The sequence below is a fragment of the Salvelinus alpinus genome, chromosome 10 (genome assembly GCF_045679555.1).
Source record: "Salvelinus alpinus chromosome 10, SLU_Salpinus.1, whole genome shotgun sequence".
Classification (NCBI taxonomy): Eukaryota; Metazoa; Chordata; class Actinopteri; order Salmoniformes; family Salmonidae; genus Salvelinus; species Salvelinus alpinus.
Window position 1 is genome coordinate 52539735 of NC_092095.1, and position 20900 is coordinate 52560634.

The following is a 20900-nucleotide window of genomic DNA, read 5'->3' on the forward strand; positions in this document are numbered from 1 at the left end:
ATGTCTCTGTAATAATTCATTATTCATGTTCACCTCTGTATTCATATATATTTTCATGTCCATGTTTTAGTGACTGAAACAATATTTCTGTTAATCACTAATACCGTAGTAGGTTCTCAAACTGGAAGACATATTTTTAGCAGAAGCTTTTATCCAAAGTGCATACATTTTCGCATGGGTGGCCCCAGCAGGAATCTAACTCGTAATTCTGACCTTGCTAGTGCCATACTCCATCATTTGAGCCCCACAGGAACACACACCTTTTACCTGATTATGGTCTACATAGATAGTGGTTGAATGTCATGTGAGGAAGGCTATTTAAATATTATAATTGCCTAGCCTTGTGGACATAGGAGGAATTTTCATTAACTGAATAAAAATATATTTCTAGCGACGTCACCGAGGCAGAGACAGCAGTGGCTAAGCGAACGTGCTGTTTAAAGATTATAGTGCCACATGAGCTCCAGCTAGATAGTGTGACTCACCACATAGGCTACAGGCTTCGAACCTGGCTTGTTGGTTGTCTTATTCCTAGTTTTCCTGATATGAAAGTATTGCTAAATGGTCTATAGTAGATCAGGGTTTCTCAAACTCGGTCCTGGGGCCCTCCCTGGGCGCACGTTTTGGTTTTTTGCCCTATGACAACACAGCTTATTCAAATAGCCAACTTATCATCAAACTTTGATTATTTGAATCAGCTGTGTGGTGCTAGGGCAAAAACCAAAACGTGCACTCACGGAGGGCCCCAGGACCGAGTTTGAGAAACGCTGTAGAAGGCTACCCTTTTCACAGTCTGAGCTTAGCTGTACTGCACTGGCCTGGTTACACATCCACCATAGTTGCTGGAATATCATCATAGTTTACCTGTATTGTCATGTCAAAAGTACAAGTTGAGGTGTCATTGAAATATTACAATTGTGTTGGACCAGTGAAGCATGTAGCTTCCTACTCCTCTCCGTTAACCTCCCAATGGATCAGTTAGACATCCTCCACGTTTTAGGAACCACCTGAGGATCCGCCCCTCCAAAATAATTCATGCTTTGGCATGTTTTTGTAAGATGTTTTGAGTGAAAACACAAAGGTGTATTTACAAGCAGTAAGCTAACGTTCCAGACCCCGCAATGTCCTTGCCATTTAACACATTTGAGCATTGCTAGGTGGCTTTGTCGATTTTTATTAAATGTTCTATTGTTATTTTGTATTGATTTGAGGAATTCAGTTCTATAATATATAATATAATGCTGACCAAGTATTTTACACTCGTTCTGCATGATTTATCATACCAGTTACGTAGCTGCATTTAAGACCACATTTTTACTCAGAGCAACTGACCGAGCCAACAACAGTGAATTGGGAGCCATATTCCTAAAGATAGATAGTGCGATTTGTAATGCCAAATAAAAGGAAGCCATTGCAGTAATGTGGCTGGCTGGCTGGCTGACTGCAGGTCAAAAAGGTTTTGCTCAGTAGAAATGAGGAGAGGCACTCTTGAAATGAACTGCTGGAAAATGAAGTGCCAGTCAGTCTAGCGATGGGGGACTAAGAGAACCCTCTCCCCCCTCTCTCCATCTCCTTCTCCCTCTCTCTCTTTGGGGTCTGACATGGATATTGATAAGTATATACAGTGTCAGAATGTGTAGGCCTATTTTCTTCTTATCTAAAATATGGTTATCAATGAGCATTTGACAACATTTTTCTTGTAACATTTTACAGATTCAGAGGTTTTGTACAGGAACCGAGACGGCCACGTCATCAAGTTCAACTTTGCTTTAAATGAAACAGAAATGATCCTGAGAAATAGCACATTTGTAAGTAGCTTGCCACCTATGGGTCCCCCTCTCTAACCTCAATTGACCGATCAGCATTCATAACACAGTACCATATTTAATGATCAGCATTCATAACACAGTACCATATTGACCCATCAGCATTCATAACAAAGTACCATATTTAATGATCAGCATTCATAACACAATACCATATTTAATGATCAGCATTCATAACACAATATCATATTTAATGAGCATCATTCATAACACAATACCATATTTAATGATCATCATTCATAACACAGTACCATATTTAATGATCAGCATTCATAACACAGTACCATATTGAACCATCAGCATTCATAACACAGTACCATATTTAATGATCATCATTCATAACACAATACCATATTTAATGATCATCATTCATAACACAATACCATATTTAATGATCATCATTCATAACACAGTACCATATTTAATGATCAGCATTCATAACACAGTACCATATTGAACCATCAGCATTCATAACACAGTACCATATTAAATGATCAGCATTCATAACACAGTACCATATTGACCCATCAGCATTCATAACAAAGTACCATATTTAATGATCAGCATTCATAACACAATACCATATTTAATGATCAGCATTCATAACACAATACCATATTTAATGATCATCATTCATAACACAATACCATATTTAATGATCATCATTCATAACACAGTACCATATTTAATGATCAGCATTCATAACACAGTACCATATTGAACCATCAGCATTCATAACACAGTACCATATTTAATGATCAGCATTCATAACACAGTACCATATTGAACCATCAGCATTCATAACAAAGTACCATATTTAATGATCAGCATTCATAACACAATACCATATTTAATGATCATCATTCATAACACAGTACCATATTGATCCATCAGCATTCATAACACAATACCATATTTAATGATTATCATTCATAACACAATACCATATTTAATGATCATCATTCATAACACAGTACCATATTTAATGATCAGCATTCATAACACAGTACCATATTGACCCATCAGCATTCATAACACAGTACCATATTGACCCATCAGCATTCATAACAAAGTACCATACTGACCCATCAGCATTCATAACACAATACCATATTGACCCATCAGCATTCATAACACAGTACCATATTGACCCATCAGCATTCATAACAAAGTACCATACTTACCCATCAGCATTCATAACACAGTACCATATTGACCGATCAGCATTCATAACAAAGTACCATACTGACCCATCAGCATTCATAACACAGTACCATATTGACCCATCAGCATTCATAACACAGTACCGTATTGACCCATCAGCATTCATAACAAAGTACCATATTTAATGATCAGCATTCATAACACAATACCATATTTAATGATCAGCATTTATAACACAATACCATATTTAATGATCATCATTCATAACACAATACCATATTTAATGATCATCATTCATAACACAGTACCATATTTAATGATCAGCATTCATAACACAGTACCATATTTAATGATCAGCATTCATAACACAGTACCATATTGAACCATCAGCATTCATAACACAGTACCATATTTAATGATCAGCATTCATAACACAATACCATATTTAATGATCATCATTCATAACACAGTACCATATTTAATGATCATCATTCATAACACAGTACCATATTGATCCATCAGCATTCATAACACAATACCATATTTAATGATCATCATTCATAACACAATACCATATTTAATGATCATCATTCATAACACAGTACCATATTTAATGATCAGCATTCATAACACAGTACCATATTGACCCATCAGCATTCATAACAAAGTACCATACTGACCCATCAGCATTCATAACACAGTACCATATTGACCCATCAGCATTCATAACAAAGTACCATACTGACCCATCAGCATTCATAACACAATACCATATTGACCCATCAGCATTCATAACACAGTACCATATTGACCCATCAGCACTCATAACAAAGTACCATACTGACCCATCAGCATTCATAACACAGTACCATATTGACCCATCAGCATTCATAACAAAGTACCATACTGACCCATCAGCATTCATAACACAGTACCATATTGACCCATCAGCATTCATAACACAGTACCATATTGACCCATCAGCATTCATAACAAAGTACCATACTGACCCATCAGCATTCATAACACAGTACCATATTGACCCATCAGCATTCATAACAAAGTACCATACTGACCCATCAGCATTCATAACACAGTACCATATTGACCCATCAGCATTCATAACAAAGTACCATACTGACCCATCAGCATTCATAACACAATACCATATTGATCCATCAGTATTTACAACACAGTACCTTGTTGACCCATCACCATTCATAACACAGTACCATATTGACCCATCAGCATTAATTACCCAGTAGCATATTGACCCATCAGCATTCATAACACAGTACCATATTTAATGATCAGCATTCATAACACAATACTATATTGACCCATCAGCATTAATTACCCAGTACCATATTGACCCATCAGCATTAATTACCCAGTACCATATTGACCCATTATCCTTCATAACACAGTACCATATTGACCCATCAGCATTAATTACCCAGTACCATATTGGCCCATCAGCATTCATAACACAGTACCATATTGCATACAAATATCAAAGCTGAGCACATTGTCATTATTTGCCTCCTGTAGCATTGTGATAAATCAATTTAAATATTGAAAAGGTGTGGGCTACGGGATGAAGGATGAGGGGGTGTGTGGTTGTGAGACATTGCGGTGGGAACGTGCGTCTGAGCAGGTGTGATGTCATTGATGTTTTTTGAAATTTGTGTCTGTCTGTTTATTGTATTTTGTTTATGTATGGTTAATATTAGTTAACCATACATACAAAATAGTCAAAAAAATATATATAATAATCGTAAAAACAACATCTGACAGGTCATGTTTTATGTGTTGCATAAGGCTAAGTGGCTTTGGACTGTCATTGGCAGGCTTGCTTTTTGACATTTAATAATCTAACTGGGCGGAAGGCAGGGCACCATTAATCCCTGTTTAAAGTTTAGATATGCTAGCTACAATTTTGGGTGGAATGGTCATATGCCTGTGATTGTAATAGTACGGTGGCCCTAAGGGGCAAAGTACAGTATACAGGCTGTGTATTGGTTTACCATCATCTGAATTAATTCTTCGATCTACAGTGCATTTGGAAAGTATTCAGACCCCTTCCCTTTTTCCAGATTTTGTTACGTTACAGCCTTATTCTAAAATGGATTATTAACCAAAAATAAAAACAGAAATACCTTATTTACATAATTTTATTTAAGTATTAAGACCCTTTTCTTTGTGACTCGAAATTGAGCTCAGGTGCATCCTGTTTCCATTGAACACCCTTAAGATGTTTCTACAACTTGATTGGAGTCCACCTGTGGTCAATTTAATTGATTGGACATGATTTGGAAAGGCACACACCTGTCTATATAAGGACCCACAGTTGACAGTGCATGTCAGAGAAAAAAAACAAGCCATGAGGTCGAAGAAATTGTCCGTAGAGCTCCGAGACAGGACTGTGTCGAGGCACAGATCTGGGGAAGGGTACCAAAAAATGTCTGCAGCATTGCAGGTCCCCAATAACACAGTGGCCTTCATCATTCTTAAATGGAAGAAGTTTGGAACCAGCAAGACTCTTCCTAGAGCTGGCCACCCGGTCAAACTGAGCAATCGGGGGAGAATGGCCTTGGTCAGGGAGGTGACCAATAACCCAATGGTCACTCAGACAGAGCTCCAGAGTTCCTCTATGGAGAAGGGAGAACCATCCCGAAGGAAAACCATCTCTTCTGCACTCCACCAATTAGGTCTTTATGGTAGAGTGGCCAGACGGAAAACACTCCTCAGTAGAAGTAACATGACAGCCCACTTAGAGTTTGCCAAAAGGCACCTAAATACTCTCAGACCATGAGAAACAAGATTCTCTGATCTGATGAAACCAAGATTGAACTATTTGGCCTGAATGCCAAGCCTGGAGGAAAACTGGCACCATCCCTGCGGTGAATCATGGTGGTGGCAGCATCATGCTGTGGGGATATTTTTCAGTGGCAGGGACGGGGAGACTAGTCAGGATCGAGGGAAAGATGAACGAAGCAAAGTGCAGAGAGTTCCTTGATGAAAACCTGCTCCATAGCACTCAGAACCTCCGACTGGGGCAAAGGTTCCCCTTCCAAGAGGACAACGACCTTAAGCACACAGCCCAAGGCAACACAGGAGTGGCTTCGGGACAAGTCTCTGAATGTCTTTGAGTGGCCCAGCCAGAGCCCGGACTTGAACCCGATCGAACGTGTCTGAGACCTGAAAATAGCTTTACAGCAACGCTCCCGATCCAACCTTACAGAGCTTGAGAGGATCTGCAGAGAAAAATGGAGAAAATTGTACAAGCTGTGTCAAGCTTGTACAACGACCTTAAGAAAACAAGCTTGACACACACTGTTTTTGCTTATGGGGTATTGTGTGTAGATTAAGAATAAGGGTGTAACGTAACAAAACATGGGAAAAGTCAAGGGGTCTGAATACTTTCCGAATGTACTGTGTGCACAAGATACTTCCTAGATCTATGTACAAGATGTATTAACCTTCAGATGTTTTATTTGTGACTTCTGTCTTTCCCTTGTCCTAGGTGTCTTTCAAAGTAGCCAAATATTCTCTCTCTCCAGACATGAAATACGTGCTATTTGCTTACGAAGTGAAACAGGTAGGATATGAATAGTCGTTAATAAATGACTGTTGTTTGTGGATTACCCTTACACTTTTAAATAACAGTTACGAGAGATAAGCATGTAAACACATACAGTACAACGTCACAGGGCGTTGTTAGTACACCAAATGTCAACTGAGTACAATTGTCTTCCACCAGAGCAGTATGAAATTTGGATCACCTTTCAGCCAAACAAATGATTATATAAATAACCAAACAGCTACAGAATGAATCAGTGTTTCCCATGACCCTAAGCATAGTTTCAATTGTAATTCCTTGATTCCTCGCCTCCTCTCCCCTCGCCTCCTTCTCAGAATGCATAGGAGGAGATGGTCCGAAAGAAATCTCCGATCTTCTGTTTCAATGCGTTTTGAGAAGGAGTTGAGGAGAGAGGACTCAAGGATTGAAGGAAATTACAATTGAGATTCACCCATAGTCTGACCGGGAAGGAGACCAAACAGCAAATAGGCTCTGATCAGAAATCAGATTGCACCACCGGGGTTAATGGCAGGTGTACTAACCTCATTGAGTTTTATCTTCTTTCTCTTTCTTTATTCTTTATTCATCCTTCATGTGGTTTTCCGTTGTAATATTTAGGCCCTAACCAAGGATCTCTCATTGATTTCCTCTTTGTTTAATGGCTGGATCGCTGGCAACCAAGGTTTGGAAACATTGCACCAGAATGGGATTCCATGGACTGATGCAAATGTTGTTTAGTTGTGTTATGCATTATTATTATGCAGTATCAAAGGTGGTGTGCAACCAAGTTTGCGTGATGATTAACCTTGCCTGGCAACTGAAGACTTGCGTTGGCTCCCTGAGCTGTGCGGGCTAACACAGTCTTGAATTCCTTTTGGAAACAATTACATTGTGGAATCCCAACATGTGATTTCTAACATGATTCATTCGCATCATATATGCTTTAGTGTTGTCTATTATTTATTATAACATTAATTGTCAGTACTTTTAATCTCAGGTGTACAGACATTCCTATACGGCATCGTACATTGTTTACAACATCCACACAAGGTAAGAGACTGAATGGACTGGTTGATGCTTTATGTCTTGTATTGACATGCATACTGAAGAACATACTGTATTATGTATGATACACCCAATCTTTGACACCTCTAGTTCAACAACAGATGGGGTTTGTTCATGCCTGTCTGCCTGTCTTTGTGTACTTTAGTGTGTGTGCTTGCGTTTCAGGGAGGTGTGGGAATTGAATCCTCCGGAGGTCCAGAATGCAGTGCTCCAGCATGCAGCGTGGGGTGTGAGGGGACAGCAGCTGGTGAGTCTCTCCTCTCCTCTTCTATGATGCCATAGACTTCCTCTTTTCACTCTCTCTCTCTCACCCAATCGGAAATCAACCTATGGGCACAGCTCCTAGACTGTCATAGATGCCTCGTCACAAATATGAAAGAAATTGATAGGTGTGAGCATTATCGACGGCTTTTGTACAGGGTTCCATCTAGATGTGTTGAATGTGCTTTTCTGGCATGCAGGAGACCCGGTTTCAAACCCAGTCGTCACACTAGGGATTGGTATCAAATTTGCCGTATTTATATTTCTTATGATGGCCAGTTGTGGTACAGTTTCTCATGTGAAGATGTAGAAAGCACCATTTGTTGTGTATCAGGCGGCCATTTTGACAGAAGGGGGTCCTGTTACAGATGGGGATGCAGACTACACTTATCCGGACCAGACATCTTTGAGCTTCTGTTACTCTGTTCAGAGTTTGTTTGGTCACAAACAAAACCCAGCATGTGATTTTTGTCTGGCCGAACTACTGCCGGCCTAACGAAGTGCACTTGATTGTTAAAAGGGTACAAAAGTGAACGTGTTAAAGGAACTGATTGAAAAAGAGAATACTGAAGTTTAGCAATATATAATAATTAATCAATATCAAATCAAATTGTATTAGCCACATGCCCCGAATACAACAGGTGTGGTGTAGACCTTACAGTGAAATGCTTACGTACGAGCCCCTAACCAACAGTGCAGTTTCAAAAAAGTACAGATTAGAATAAGAGATAAAAGTAACAAGAGCAGCAGCAAAAAATAACAATATATACAGGGGGGTGCCGGTACAGAGTCAATGTGCGGGGCCAGATGAGGTAGTATGTACATGTAGGTAGAGTTATCAAAGTGACCATGCACAGATGACAACAGAGAGTGGCAGTGGTGTGGGGAGGGGAGGGGGGGGGGGGCAATGCAAATAGTCTGGGTAACCATTTGACTAGACGTTCAGGAGTTTTATGGCTTGGGGGTAGAAGCTGTTTAGAAGACTCTTGGACCTAGACTTGGCGCTCTGGTGCCGCTTGCCGTGTGGTAGCAGAGAGAACAGTCAATAACTAGGGTGGCTGGAGTCTTTGACAATTTTTAGGGCCTTCCTCTGACACCGCCTGGTATAGAGGTCCTGGATGGCAGGAAGCTTGGCCCCAGTGATGTACTGGGCCGTTCGCACTACCCTCTGTAGTGCCTTGCGGTCGGACGCAGGGAGTACAGGGAGGACAGGAAGGGGCTGAGCACGCACCCTGAGGGGCCCCTGTGTTGAGGATCAGTGTGGCGGATGTGTTGTTACCTACCCTTACTGTACCACCTGGGGGGTGGCCCATCAGGAAGTCCAGGATCCAGTTGCAGAGGGAGGTGTTCAGTCCCAGGGTCCTTAGCTTATTGATGAGCTTTGAGGGCACTATGGTGTTGAATGCTGAGCTGTAGCCAGTGAATAGCATTCTCACATAGGTGTTCCTTTTGTCCAGGTGGGAAAGGGCAGTGTGGAGTGCAATAGAGATTGCATCCTCTGTGGATCTGTTGGGGCGGTATGCAAATTGGAGTGGGTCTATTGTTTCTGGGATGATGGTGTTGATGTGAGCCATGACCAGCCTTTCAAAGCACTTCATGGCTACAGACATTTAGGTAGTCATTTAGACAGGTTAACTTAGTGTTCTTGGGCACAGGCACTATGGTGGTCTGTAAAACATGTTGGTATTACAGACTCGAACAGGGATGTTGAAAAATGTCAGTGAAGACACTTGCTAGTTGGTCAGCGCATGCTCGCAGTACACGTCCTGGTAATCCGTCTGCGGCCTTGTGAATGTTGACCTGTCTATAGGTTGACCTGTCTAAAGGTTTTACTCACAGAGAGCGTGGTACTACCAATTATGGTGCACTTTAATTCCTGATATGGATCATAGATAGAAATAATAAGTCATAATTTAAAAAATAGGTCATAATTTAAAATAAAATCACTACCATATTTCCCTGGCAGTGAACTAGTGCTGTATTGTAGCAGGATACTGATGGGAATCAGAGTCTGACTTTTGCTGTGCTATAGTTTCTTAGCCATCGTGCAAAGCACAATTGCAATTCTCCTTACTCTCATTTCAGATCTACATCTTTGAAAACAACATCTATTACCAATCAGATGTGCAGAGCAATTCTCTTAGGATTACTTCGTCGGGAGGGGAAGGAGTCATATTTAATGGAATCGCTGACTGGCTGTATGAAGGTTTGTCTGAATGCCAATTTACAGGTTCAGGGCGTACCCAAGGACACAATGTCAGGAAAGGTATTCCATGCATTGGAAATAAATAATGTGCAGCCACAAAGGAATTCATCACTTTCACAGTTGAACGGTTCTCAGTCGCATTCAGGGACGGATGGAATAAGAATTCAAAATTAACACTACTAACGATATTAGTCCCATTTCCGAAGAATAATTGAATAAATGAGAACTAACTCTGAATTTTTATCAAAGTTAATTAAATATAGATGAAGGAATGTCATTATTTCACTACAGCAGTGTTAAGTCTCCTCATGAATGGGCTATAATCTACACATTGTTCCATGCTCAGGGATAGCAGGTACAGTTTCATTCATAATTTGCACTTATTAATTACACCTTAATGATGGATTGTAGCCCTGACTTAATTAAGACCAATTTTATGTTTTATCTACATCGACCCAAAACTGTAAAATTCTTAATTTGTCATCCTTTTGACATATTTTCAGCAAGGTTGTGTAAAACACAGATTTCCAATTGATGCAGATACAAATTTGAACGTTCTCTTAAACTTCATTTACAATAACAAATTGATCTTATACAGTATATAGCAACTTCAAGTATGGTGTACAGAAGAAGCCTATATTCATGTGGATAGGAATAGATCCGAAAAAAAATGACAGTGTAGTTTCAACCTTGTGTTTTTAGAGGAGATTCTGCAGTCACACATCGTCCACTGGTGGTCACCTGACGGAGAGAGACTGGCCTTCCTCATGATCAACGATACCCTGGTACCCAACATGTTCCTGCCCCGGTTCACTGGCAGCCCCTACCCCAGATCACAGGAGTACCCATACCCCAAGGTAATGGAAAGACGCAATATAATGGGATAGCATGCTGCTGTAGAAAGTGAGTGTATTTGTCTGTGTCATTATTTTGCCCCCATTGGTGAAATTGTGCTTGCTTGTTGGAAAAACAACGCTATTGGTTTTAGCAACAGCAACAAAAACTGTTGGCTCAAGAAACAGTCATTTCAGTTCGGATGATATAACTATTGTATGTCTTTGTTGATACACACAGTGTACTAGATTTGAGCTTCGGAAGTCATGTTTCTGTGCTATCGATTGATGTGCTGTATTATATGTACTGCATGTCGATACAACAACTATGGCTATCCAGTTACGATTATCCCGTGCATAGAGTTGGTTACAACTACTGCACACATAAAGGTCTTATATTCTGATAGATCAAGTATTTATGGAGTCTCATCAAAAGGGAAATTGGAAACTGAATAAATGATTAGACAAAATGATCAGAACCCTGCTCAGATTTTATAGGAGGAGGTAATAGCGCTTCTAACAAAGGCTGTGATGGTTATGGAATTTTGGATTACGGTTATTTGTCAGCCAAATGGTCACGGTTATAGTTACAAGTATAACTGTTCGAATAACAAACAAAAAAAAGAAGCACATATTCTCCTCTGGCTCCTGACTGCACGTCTGGTCTTTTTGAATGCCCGGCTGTCTACAGTCAGCTGTTCGTTCCAGAACACCAAACGGACTACTTTTATCTTCCCTCGTCGCTCCTTACATCGGCTGTTAGATGTGAATCGGGCTTACTCTTACTTACTGCTTTTAGGTGAAGTTTGTCGACTTAGACATGACGTTCTTCATCCATACTCGTTGTTTACCGTGCCAGCCCTACTTCTAACACATCTAAATCTGCCTGAAAAAAGAAGCCTGCTTGTATGAAGTATTCACAATGATATTCTGCCAGTTCATTCCTTACCTCCAGGGATAAAAAATATATATATATATTTGCTCTGTCATCTCTGAGATTATCGCTGGTTGGATGTTAAGCTAGGACAGACATCCAAATTGTCCAGGCAAAACAAAGACGTTAAGCTAGGACAGACATCCAAATGGTCCAGGCAAAACAAAGACGTTAAGCTAGGACAGACATCCAAATGGTCCAGGCAAAACAAAGATGTTAAGCTAGGACAGACATCCAAATGGTCCAGGCAAAACAAAGATGTTAAGCTAGGACAGACATCCAAATGGTCCAGGCAAAACAAAGATGTTAAGCTAGGACAGACATCCAAATGGTCCAGGCATAACAAAGATGTTAAGAAGATAATAACCTGTGAGGTCATTTGAAACATTGATTGTTAGCATAGTTTATAATGAATTGCTGAATATCCACTGTTCATGCACCTTGGTTTGAAAGCGGTGTAGCGACAGTATTGGTTTTTCTCAGTATACTTAATAATTGACTTTATGAGGATCTGTTTGCTGACAGGCTGGCCAGCCCAACCCTACAGTCAGGCTGTTGGTGGTGAACCTGTATGGCCCCACACACACTCAGGAGCTGGTACCACCTGATGGCTTGAAAGGAAGGTGAGGAAGACACATCATTCTGGCATTCCGGTTCTTTTAATCTGCATTTGTAATTGTTGTGGTGCCACCAGGCATGCCAGGTTATTCTTTGCATGTTATTTCTTTACTAACCGTTATAGCCAGTATATCGACAATTGAATCTGTATGTATGCATGTTTAAATGTTTCCAGGGGCAGACTGGGACCAGAAATCCGTATTGTAATTTCTAACACACTGGCCCATTTTTTCCTTGAGACCCCCACACCTGTCCATATTATTCCTCAATTATATTCCACCATTATTAGCCAGAAAGTGATCATTTTGCATGAAAAATTCTAGTTAAAGAGGCCCATAGACTAAAAATGAACCAGCCAGTCTGCCCCTGATTGTTACAGTGCATGTTTGATCAAGTGCTATTCACAAGTACACAACACCCATCATTCAGAAATATGATTAAAATGTCCCAGAGAAGTAGTTGCTCTACGTCTGAATGTTTGTCTGACGTTGACCCAGAGAACACTATGTGAGTATGGTGAAGTGGATCAGCAACACCCATGCAGCGGTACGATGGCTCAACCGGCCCCAGAACGTATCCTTCCTCACTGTGTGTGACGCCACCATCGGATCCTGTGTACAGGTCGGTTTTTCCTTCACCTACGCTAAGATGGTCCTCACTAGAAATGGGTTTTATTGGTGTCGTCTGTGTCGTACTCCATGTTGGATCTAAGACGTGTTCCTTCACTTGAATTTCAGAAACATGAGGAAGCTTCAGATCTCTGGCTCACCAGACAGGTAAGCTGACATGTAAATGTTCTATAATATTAGCAATTCATATTTCCATCTAGTAACATTTTATTTGAATGCTATTGTGGGCTTGATTTGCTCCAAATTGTGCTGCAATTTTAAAACAGTGAGTATTGTATCTATATGCTAATAGTAAAGAGGAAATTGATGCACGTTGACTGTCCCTTAAATCCAATGTCCTCAGAACCAGGAGCCAGTGTTTTCAAAGGACGGGAGCAGGTTTTTCCTGACCATACCGGTGAAGCAGGGGGGACAAGGAGACTTCCATCATATTGCCATGTTCACCAAATCGGTGGGTGCTGTCATACTCCAATTCTGAAATAGACATTGGTTGTCTTGTCATTCTCCGGCTTTTTCAGTGCTCACTATGTGTCTTTATTATTTTTTTTAAACATGTTTTTATCGAAAAAAATCACAATTTGTCTTTTCTCAGTTCAGAAGTGATCAAAATGATGCCCGTCACTTGACGTCAGGCAACTGGGAGGTGACCAAGATATTAGCCTATGATGAGGGGGAGCAAACCATGTAAGTCTGTCCGATCCTTTCAGATCAGTTATGAGAATAATCGAATATCATATTTCGTGTTACAGATATGAGCTTCAACAAGTGTTGACCTTTTTTTCTCTTTTCAAACATCTCTTCTGTTGAAACTATTCTATTTGTAACTATAGTTTCCTGTACTTGCCCGAGTTAAAGTCATTCTGCTTTCACCTATATACTGTAGATATTTTATCGGTACTCAAGACTCCCCACAAAAGAGACACGTGTACAGGTGAGAAATGATTCTAAAACATTTTCCCCGGGAAGAAATGCGCATGCTGAAAGTATTCTGCTCAATAACACCAGACATTTCAGCCGCATTCTAGTAGCCGTTAGCCCTATTCAGCTCCAGTTTGTTTTATCCTTCCGTATTGCATAGATGTAATACATTGTTGAAATGCAATTATGCAATCCCTCTTTCAGTGCATCTACTATTGGTCTGTTCTCTCAACGATGTTTGACCTGTGAGATGAACCAGGAAGCATGCACATTCTTCGATGCAGACATCAGCCCGAACAAACAGCATGTTATTCTACAGTGTAAAGGTACGAGTCTGGTCTGTGTTTTTCGTTCTGGAAACCATTCAGACAAATACAGCTTTATGTGGATATGTTATAGCCACTGTAGTAAAACCCAACTTATTCTGTGTAATGTACGAGATCTTGTTAAGGAGTAATTATGTCAATTATGCCATTATGTATTTTATGATATAGTAGCAGATGGCGCCTGGGTCTCCTAACCACTGCTCTAATAACTATATCCCACGGGTGACGTCGTTGGGCTTACATAGGCTAGGGTAGCTACAATACTACTATAAAACCATGTTAGAATATCATACTGAGCGTTTGTTCAGTCTCAAAGCGATGCTATGCAGTATTGCCAGTGTATCTTCTGTTCCACAGGTCCCTGTGCTCCATCTGTGATGCTACAGAGTTTTAATGATGTAAACAGTGAGTAATACTAAGTATTGATGTGAACTCTCGTCTCCTGTACTGTACTGTTTCCAGTCTGTTTTAATGGTTCCTATTTCATATTTGGCCACGAGATTGTTGGCTGTGTTTCACGTCGTGTGAAATAGATTTTCATCAGCTGTCCAAATGACATTTTCTGGCAAGGTTTAAATGATAATCTGGAAAGTATTTTTTAATGCAAATGATATTGATTTGAATTTTTTATGCATGGCTGCTTTTCAATGATACTGAATATGAGGCATAATTGTACTGAAATTATGTAATTGGTGACAGTCTAAAACAAAGGATCACAGGGCATCTGGTTTAGATGCAGTGGCCTATGTGAAGTCAGCCAACTGTATTAGAAAAATGTCAAACTCAAATGAATCTGCTTCTTGAAACAATCTGTTGATTGATTTTCCCATCACAGTTTAATACCTATTATTATCAGTATCCTTGTGTCTCTTTACACACAGTATGTTAATGGTTACTTTCACACTTTATCCTCACAGCTTACTTTATATTGGACAACAACATGCCTCTGAGAGCTGCCTTGGAAATCAAAAAGATCTCTAAGTCAGATGTCAGGGTTATTCCAAGTGAAGACTTTGGTAACTAACCATTTCTCTCTGTGTATATTTCTTTATTTTTCTATTTGTATCTCTCTCTCTCTCTCTCTCTGCTATATAGTCTGCCAGTCACTTTTTTTTCCTCGTTCTCTCGCTCGCTCTCTCGCTACAGTATATTGTTTATTTGAATAACTATTGTAATTCAATATTTTCTTCTCACAGAGCTGCCTTTGAAACTCACCTATCCCCTTGACTTTTCTGAATCTCTTCTCTATGGCCTTCTTTTGATTGTGTAAGCATCGCTCCTCTTTCCTAGCATTCCAACATATTTACACAGTCTTAAGTACATTTTCATTCAGCAATACATTTAGAACTGAATACTTTACCTTGAGAACAAACACAGTGATTTTCTAACTCCAAGTCCATGATGTCAGATTACGCTTTCTTTCATTGAGGGAAGATGTTTTCACATAATATGGAACTTTAAATTAGTTAACGTGTTTGAGAAGCTTGAATCAACCACCCTCTCTCTCTCCCTCTCTTTCTCTCTCACTCCCCCTTCCGCCCCTCTTAGTGATGGTGGGCCTGGCAGTCAGTCGGTGAGTGATGAGTATGAGCTGGGTTGGGACTCGGTGCTGGTCAGTTGTGATGAGGTGATTGTGGCCAGGCTGGATGGCAGGGGGACAGGCTTCCGGGGCCTGAGAGTCCTGCAGCAGGTCCACCAGCGCCTGGGTACCGTGGATGTTCAGGACCAGATAGCTGCATTGGAGTATGTAACCTCCGACCAGCATGTGACGTGATGAGATATGACATAATTTTCTGGTTGCATACACATATTTAGCAGATGTATTACGGGTGTAGCAATATCTAACAATACACACAAATATAAAAGTAAAAGAATGCAATTAGAAAATAGAGAAATATTAGGATGAGCTATGTTGGAGCACAGAGTATGTATATATATATATATATATGGTTGAAGTTGTAAGTTTACATACACCTTAGCCAAATACATTTAAACTCAGTTTTTCACAACACATCAGTCAGGAAGTTGGTCTTGTCGCAAATGGGTCTTCCAAATGGACAATGATCCCAAGCATACTTCCAAAGTTGTGGCAAAATGGCTTAAGGACAACAAAGTTAAGGTATTGGAGTGGCCATCACAATCCTATAGAAATGTTGTGGGCAGAACTTAAAAAGCGTGTGTGAGCAAGGAGGCCAACAAACCTGACTTAGTTGAGGAATGGGCCAGAATTCACCCAACTTATTGTGAGAAGCTTGTGGAAGGCTACACGAAACGTTTGACCCAAGTTAAACAATTAAAAGGCAACGCTACCGAATACCAATTGAGTGTATGTAAACTTCTGACCTATTGGGAATGTGATGAAAGAAATAAAAGCTGAAATAAATAATTCTCTCTACTATTATTCTGACATTTCACATTCTTAAAATAAAGTGGTGATCCTAACTGACCTAAGACAAGGAATTTTTACTAGGATTAAATGTCAGGAATTGTGAAAAACTGAGTTTAAATGTATTTGGCTAAGGTGTATGTAAACTTCCGACTTCAACTGTATGTATATATATGTATATTTATTTACATATGATGGGATGTATAGACATTATGGACAGTATATGGAAAGAATATATATATGGACTATATATAATATACAATATGATATATGATGCGATATACACTATTAGATGATATGATACTATATACAATGCACTACATGAGATGTAATGTGATATACAGTGCGATACGATGCCATACAATATGATATAATACAATACCATAAGATAAGACAGGATGTGATATGATACAATATGGTGTAATATGATACAATATTTTCCCCTTTCCATTGAAATCCATAAAAAATTTATGGCATGGTTGTACACTCTTTAACTTCCCTGTCAGTCATCTGTGTTAAAGCCCTCATGAAATGTCTGGAAAAAGAATTAGTCATTCGGTTTTGGGTTGTTTTTATTTACTTATTACAGATACTTGATGACACTCCCATACATTGACCGCGCGCGGATCGGAATCTACGGAAAGGCAAGTTTAACTGCTGTCTTTCAGTTGATCACCATGCTTCACACTCACGGGTGTGTTCAACAAGTGAAGGTGTTCTTTTCTTTCCAGGGATACGGTGCTTACCTCACCTTGATGCTCCTGAGGTCCACGGCGCTGATTAAGTGTGCAGCTGCTAATTCCCCAGTGATTGACTGGAAACTTTACGGTGAGTAATGTTTCCATGATCTTACCCTTTAGGTCAGTTTCCTTGACAGAGATTAAACCTAGTCCTGGATTGAAAAGCAAGCTGAATGCACAATCTCCATTGAAATAGCTTTACAGTCTAGGTTTAGGCTCAATCTAGGATTGGGAAACCGGTGCTATGTGTTTTGTGTGAGTACATTTTCCACAACAAATGACATGAAATACTGTACAAATTTGATTATCAATGAAATTGAAGTTGAAAGAACTGAATACTTTTTTGAAACGTTGTGTACTTTCTCTACACGAAGCTTCAGCATTTTCAGAGCGATACTTTGGCCTGACGTCACAGAACGACAACAGATATCAAGTAAGTTGTTTATCACAGTCAATTTGTTGGTGTTATTGATGGTTTTCTATTTGTGGGTTCTACAGTTTATCACAGCAGATTGGAGAACAGTGGGAACTGTCACACTGAAGGGTGTGTGTGCGTGTGCGTGTGCGTGTGCGTGTGCGTGTGTGTGTGTGTGTGTTGGGTGTTCATGGGCCAGGTATTGTTCATCAGTCAGAATAATAACTCGTGAAGCCGTACAACTTCCTGTGTGAGATTACAGTGTAATCAGTGAAAGTGTTCCCCCGAAAGTGGGTTGTTAATATGTGGGCCACACAGTTCGAGCCATTTAAAATGTAAATGATGCTAGTTCAGAGAAGCAGGTCAAAATGATCGTAAACAAACAGCAGGGCATCACTCATACAGTCCTGAGAGGTAGATGGAAAAAGACATGAACACGTTCTGTTAATGAAGCAACACACTGGTTCCCCTGGGGGTGCTAGACAGGTTTGATCCAGTCCTGTATTGTAGCCTGGCTCAACCAGACTGGACACTGTGCTCAGCATTGATTGTGAAGTGAAGGAATAAGTGAGCAATCTGATTTAACAAGGCTAGTTGTATATCGTAATCTTTTCACAAACTCTTTATTCACTGCTGTGGTTGGTTTTCCCTCAGATATTGTTTTTTGTTCAAACCTGAGGTTTTGTTCAGCTTTTTGTGTATTTATGTGTATATTGATGTGAATATTGCTGTGTGAATATTGATGTGTATAGTGTATATTGATGTGACTATTGATGTGTATATTGATGCGTATATTGATGTGTATACTGTATATTGATGTGTATATTGATGTGAATATCGATGGGAACATTGATGTGTGTATTGATGTGTATTGATGTGTATACAGGGCTCATCTGTGAAAGAGACTTTGGTCTCAGCATGACTCCCGGTCAAAATCAAGGTTCAATAAAATAGAAAACCTGAGGTTACACTGTCTCCCATGTCTATTCTCTCAGGTTTCTAGAGTGCTTCCAAATATGAAAGGACTGCAAGGAAACATGATGAAAGGACCCCAAGGACCGGATTTTCTGTTGATTCACGGAACAGCTGATGGTAATTACCCTTTCGTCCAACAGAAATGGAAAATAGACGATCCTAAGTACGGCGTAATCAGCGATTGGCCTTGTGTTGTTTTCAAAGACAATTTGCGAAACCAATTGGTGTTATTTTGTTCTTTTCTCAGCAAATGTTCATTTCCAACATTCAGCGGAGTTGATTAAGCACTTGATCAAAATTGGAGCGAACTATACAATGCAGGTATGAGCCGTGATCCACAAATTTGAATGAAAATGTTGAATGAGTGATTACATAATGTGATTATTGAAGTGATTTTGATTGCTAGCCAATATATTTGCAACACACACACACACACAAACACCACTCAGGAAAAACATTAAGTGACTTTCTTTTTCCTTCTAACTGATAAACGAGTAACCACACTTCACTACAGGAATGACAGTCCCAATGACCTTGTGTTTGACCTTTGACCTTTGTTTGAGACAGCTTTACCCAGACGAGGGCCACTTCCTGTCCCTGCAGAGCCAACAGCACCTGTCTGAGTCCCTGGTTGGCTACTTCAGAACATGTTTTCAAGACTTCAGCACACCGCTACCTGAAGAGATAGGCAAAGAGGATGATGACTGACAGGATTGAGGTTAGATGGTGACTGACAGGTTTAGGGTTAGATGATGACTGACAGGGTTAGGTTTAGATGGTGACTGACAGGAGGACGTGCAGACGGGCCGTGTGTGGATCTGGGATCGCTATGTTGAAGCAGTACAGTGACTGCTCAGCCCTCGCGAGGGCTGTTGGCTGTTGATTAGGTGTCCAATGTAGGCAAGACATAGCTGATGTGGGGTAATGTGGTGTGTGTGTGTGTGTGTGTTTGGTGTGTGCGTGCGTGCGTGCAAAATGCAGGACTACAGATCATGGAGGCTTTCTATTGGTAGAACAGCACAATGGTTGATGGACAAAATCTGAGAGTTAAAAGTTATTTTTGACATTTTTTTAAATTCCACTCAGTGATACACTGGTTTCTCCCTTCACAGCTTTTACCATCAGCTGTATCGTTATACTGTGAAAGCATGCTTTTGTTGAAGCCCACGTTTATCCACATTATTCCAATTGTACTAAGCATCATCAACACAATTCTACCGCTTTCAGTCTGTCTTATCCCATTCCTATCTGTGCACTAATAATGCCTCAATTGTACTTTCAGTTACTGACATGCACACATATTAGGTGACGTTACATACGATATAGCACCATATTATCTGATGAAGTGCTATTTTTCATGTCTTATGATATGCTGTTTTCAGCTGTACGTTTACAGTATACAGTGTGTATATTTTTGAGATATGTGTTACAGGGGGTGATCTATTCGAATATTGTGTGAATGAAGGGTCTTTGTTTTTGCTGCGGTTTGTTACACTTCAGATTAATAGCCATTGTCTTTGGATTAATTGAACAATAAAGAATTTAAGAAAACAACTATGTTCTGCCAATGAAATATCCATGACAGGTCTCTCTGGGTCTCATATTGAGAGACTTTCTGTTGACTTTTCCATCTGAGAGCCAAGTAAATATGGGGCTCAAAATGATATATTCTGCACCGAATTCTGATGTCTGGAACGACCGTGAATCTGAGGTCTTTAATCCTGCTTGAGTAACCATTGTCTACTCAGTGTCTCAGTGGTTCAAATGGTAAGTTATGAGAGCATACAGGTTGAAGGTTATTGCTGTTCTCTTCATTTATTGCATATAACACAAACAAATGCACACATTGGGTATGATATCCCTGTTATAGTAGTTGTTTCCCATTCATCTTTACTTGATTTTATTAGGTGTACTTGACAGGGGCAATGCACATTAATCGACATGTGTGAAAATGTCTGTGCCAGATTTGCCAGCCGGCTAATTTTCTACTGTAGTCCCATGGATCTAGCCAGTGGCCTGTG

General features: G+C 40.0%; 1 protein-coding gene across 4 annotated transcripts in view; it reads left to right on the forward strand.

Moving 5' to 3' along the window:
• LOC139532233 (inactive dipeptidyl peptidase 10-like) overlaps positions 1 to 20433 on the forward strand; it is a 50044-nt gene extending 29611 nt beyond the window's left edge. For all 4 annotated transcript variants that reach the window (XM_071329604.1, XM_071329602.1, XM_071329603.1 and 1 more), the window contains 23 exons: positions 1714 to 1808; positions 6517 to 6591; positions 7571 to 7623; positions 7804 to 7885; positions 9985 to 10105; positions 10808 to 10962; positions 12398 to 12495; positions 12988 to 13111; positions 13228 to 13266; positions 13463 to 13570; positions 13712 to 13803; positions 14003 to 14050; positions 14242 to 14363; positions 14721 to 14768; positions 15281 to 15379; positions 15560 to 15629; positions 15912 to 16106; positions 17339 to 17393; positions 17481 to 17577; positions 17864 to 17922; positions 18900 to 18996; positions 19127 to 19200; positions 19447 to 20433. In XM_071329604.1, coding sequence (XP_071185705.1) covers positions 1714 to 1808; positions 6517 to 6591; positions 7571 to 7623; positions 7804 to 7885; positions 9985 to 10105; positions 10808 to 10962; positions 12398 to 12495; positions 12988 to 13111; positions 13228 to 13266; positions 13463 to 13570; positions 13712 to 13803; positions 14003 to 14050; positions 14242 to 14363; positions 14721 to 14768; positions 15281 to 15379; positions 15560 to 15629; positions 15912 to 16106; positions 17339 to 17393; positions 17481 to 17577; positions 17864 to 17922; positions 18900 to 18996; positions 19127 to 19200; positions 19447 to 19587 — 2147 coding nt within the window. In that variant the 3' untranslated portion in view covers positions 19588 to 20433. The remainder of the gene's footprint in view (positions 1 to 1713; positions 1809 to 6516; positions 6592 to 7570; positions 7624 to 7803; positions 7886 to 9984; positions 10106 to 10807; positions 10963 to 12397; positions 12496 to 12987; positions 13112 to 13227; positions 13267 to 13462; positions 13571 to 13711; positions 13804 to 14002; positions 14051 to 14241; positions 14364 to 14720; positions 14769 to 15280; positions 15380 to 15559; positions 15630 to 15911; positions 16107 to 17338; positions 17394 to 17480; positions 17578 to 17863; positions 17923 to 18899; positions 18997 to 19126; positions 19201 to 19446) is intronic.
• The last annotated feature ends 467 nt before the right edge of the window (positions 20434 to 20900 follow it).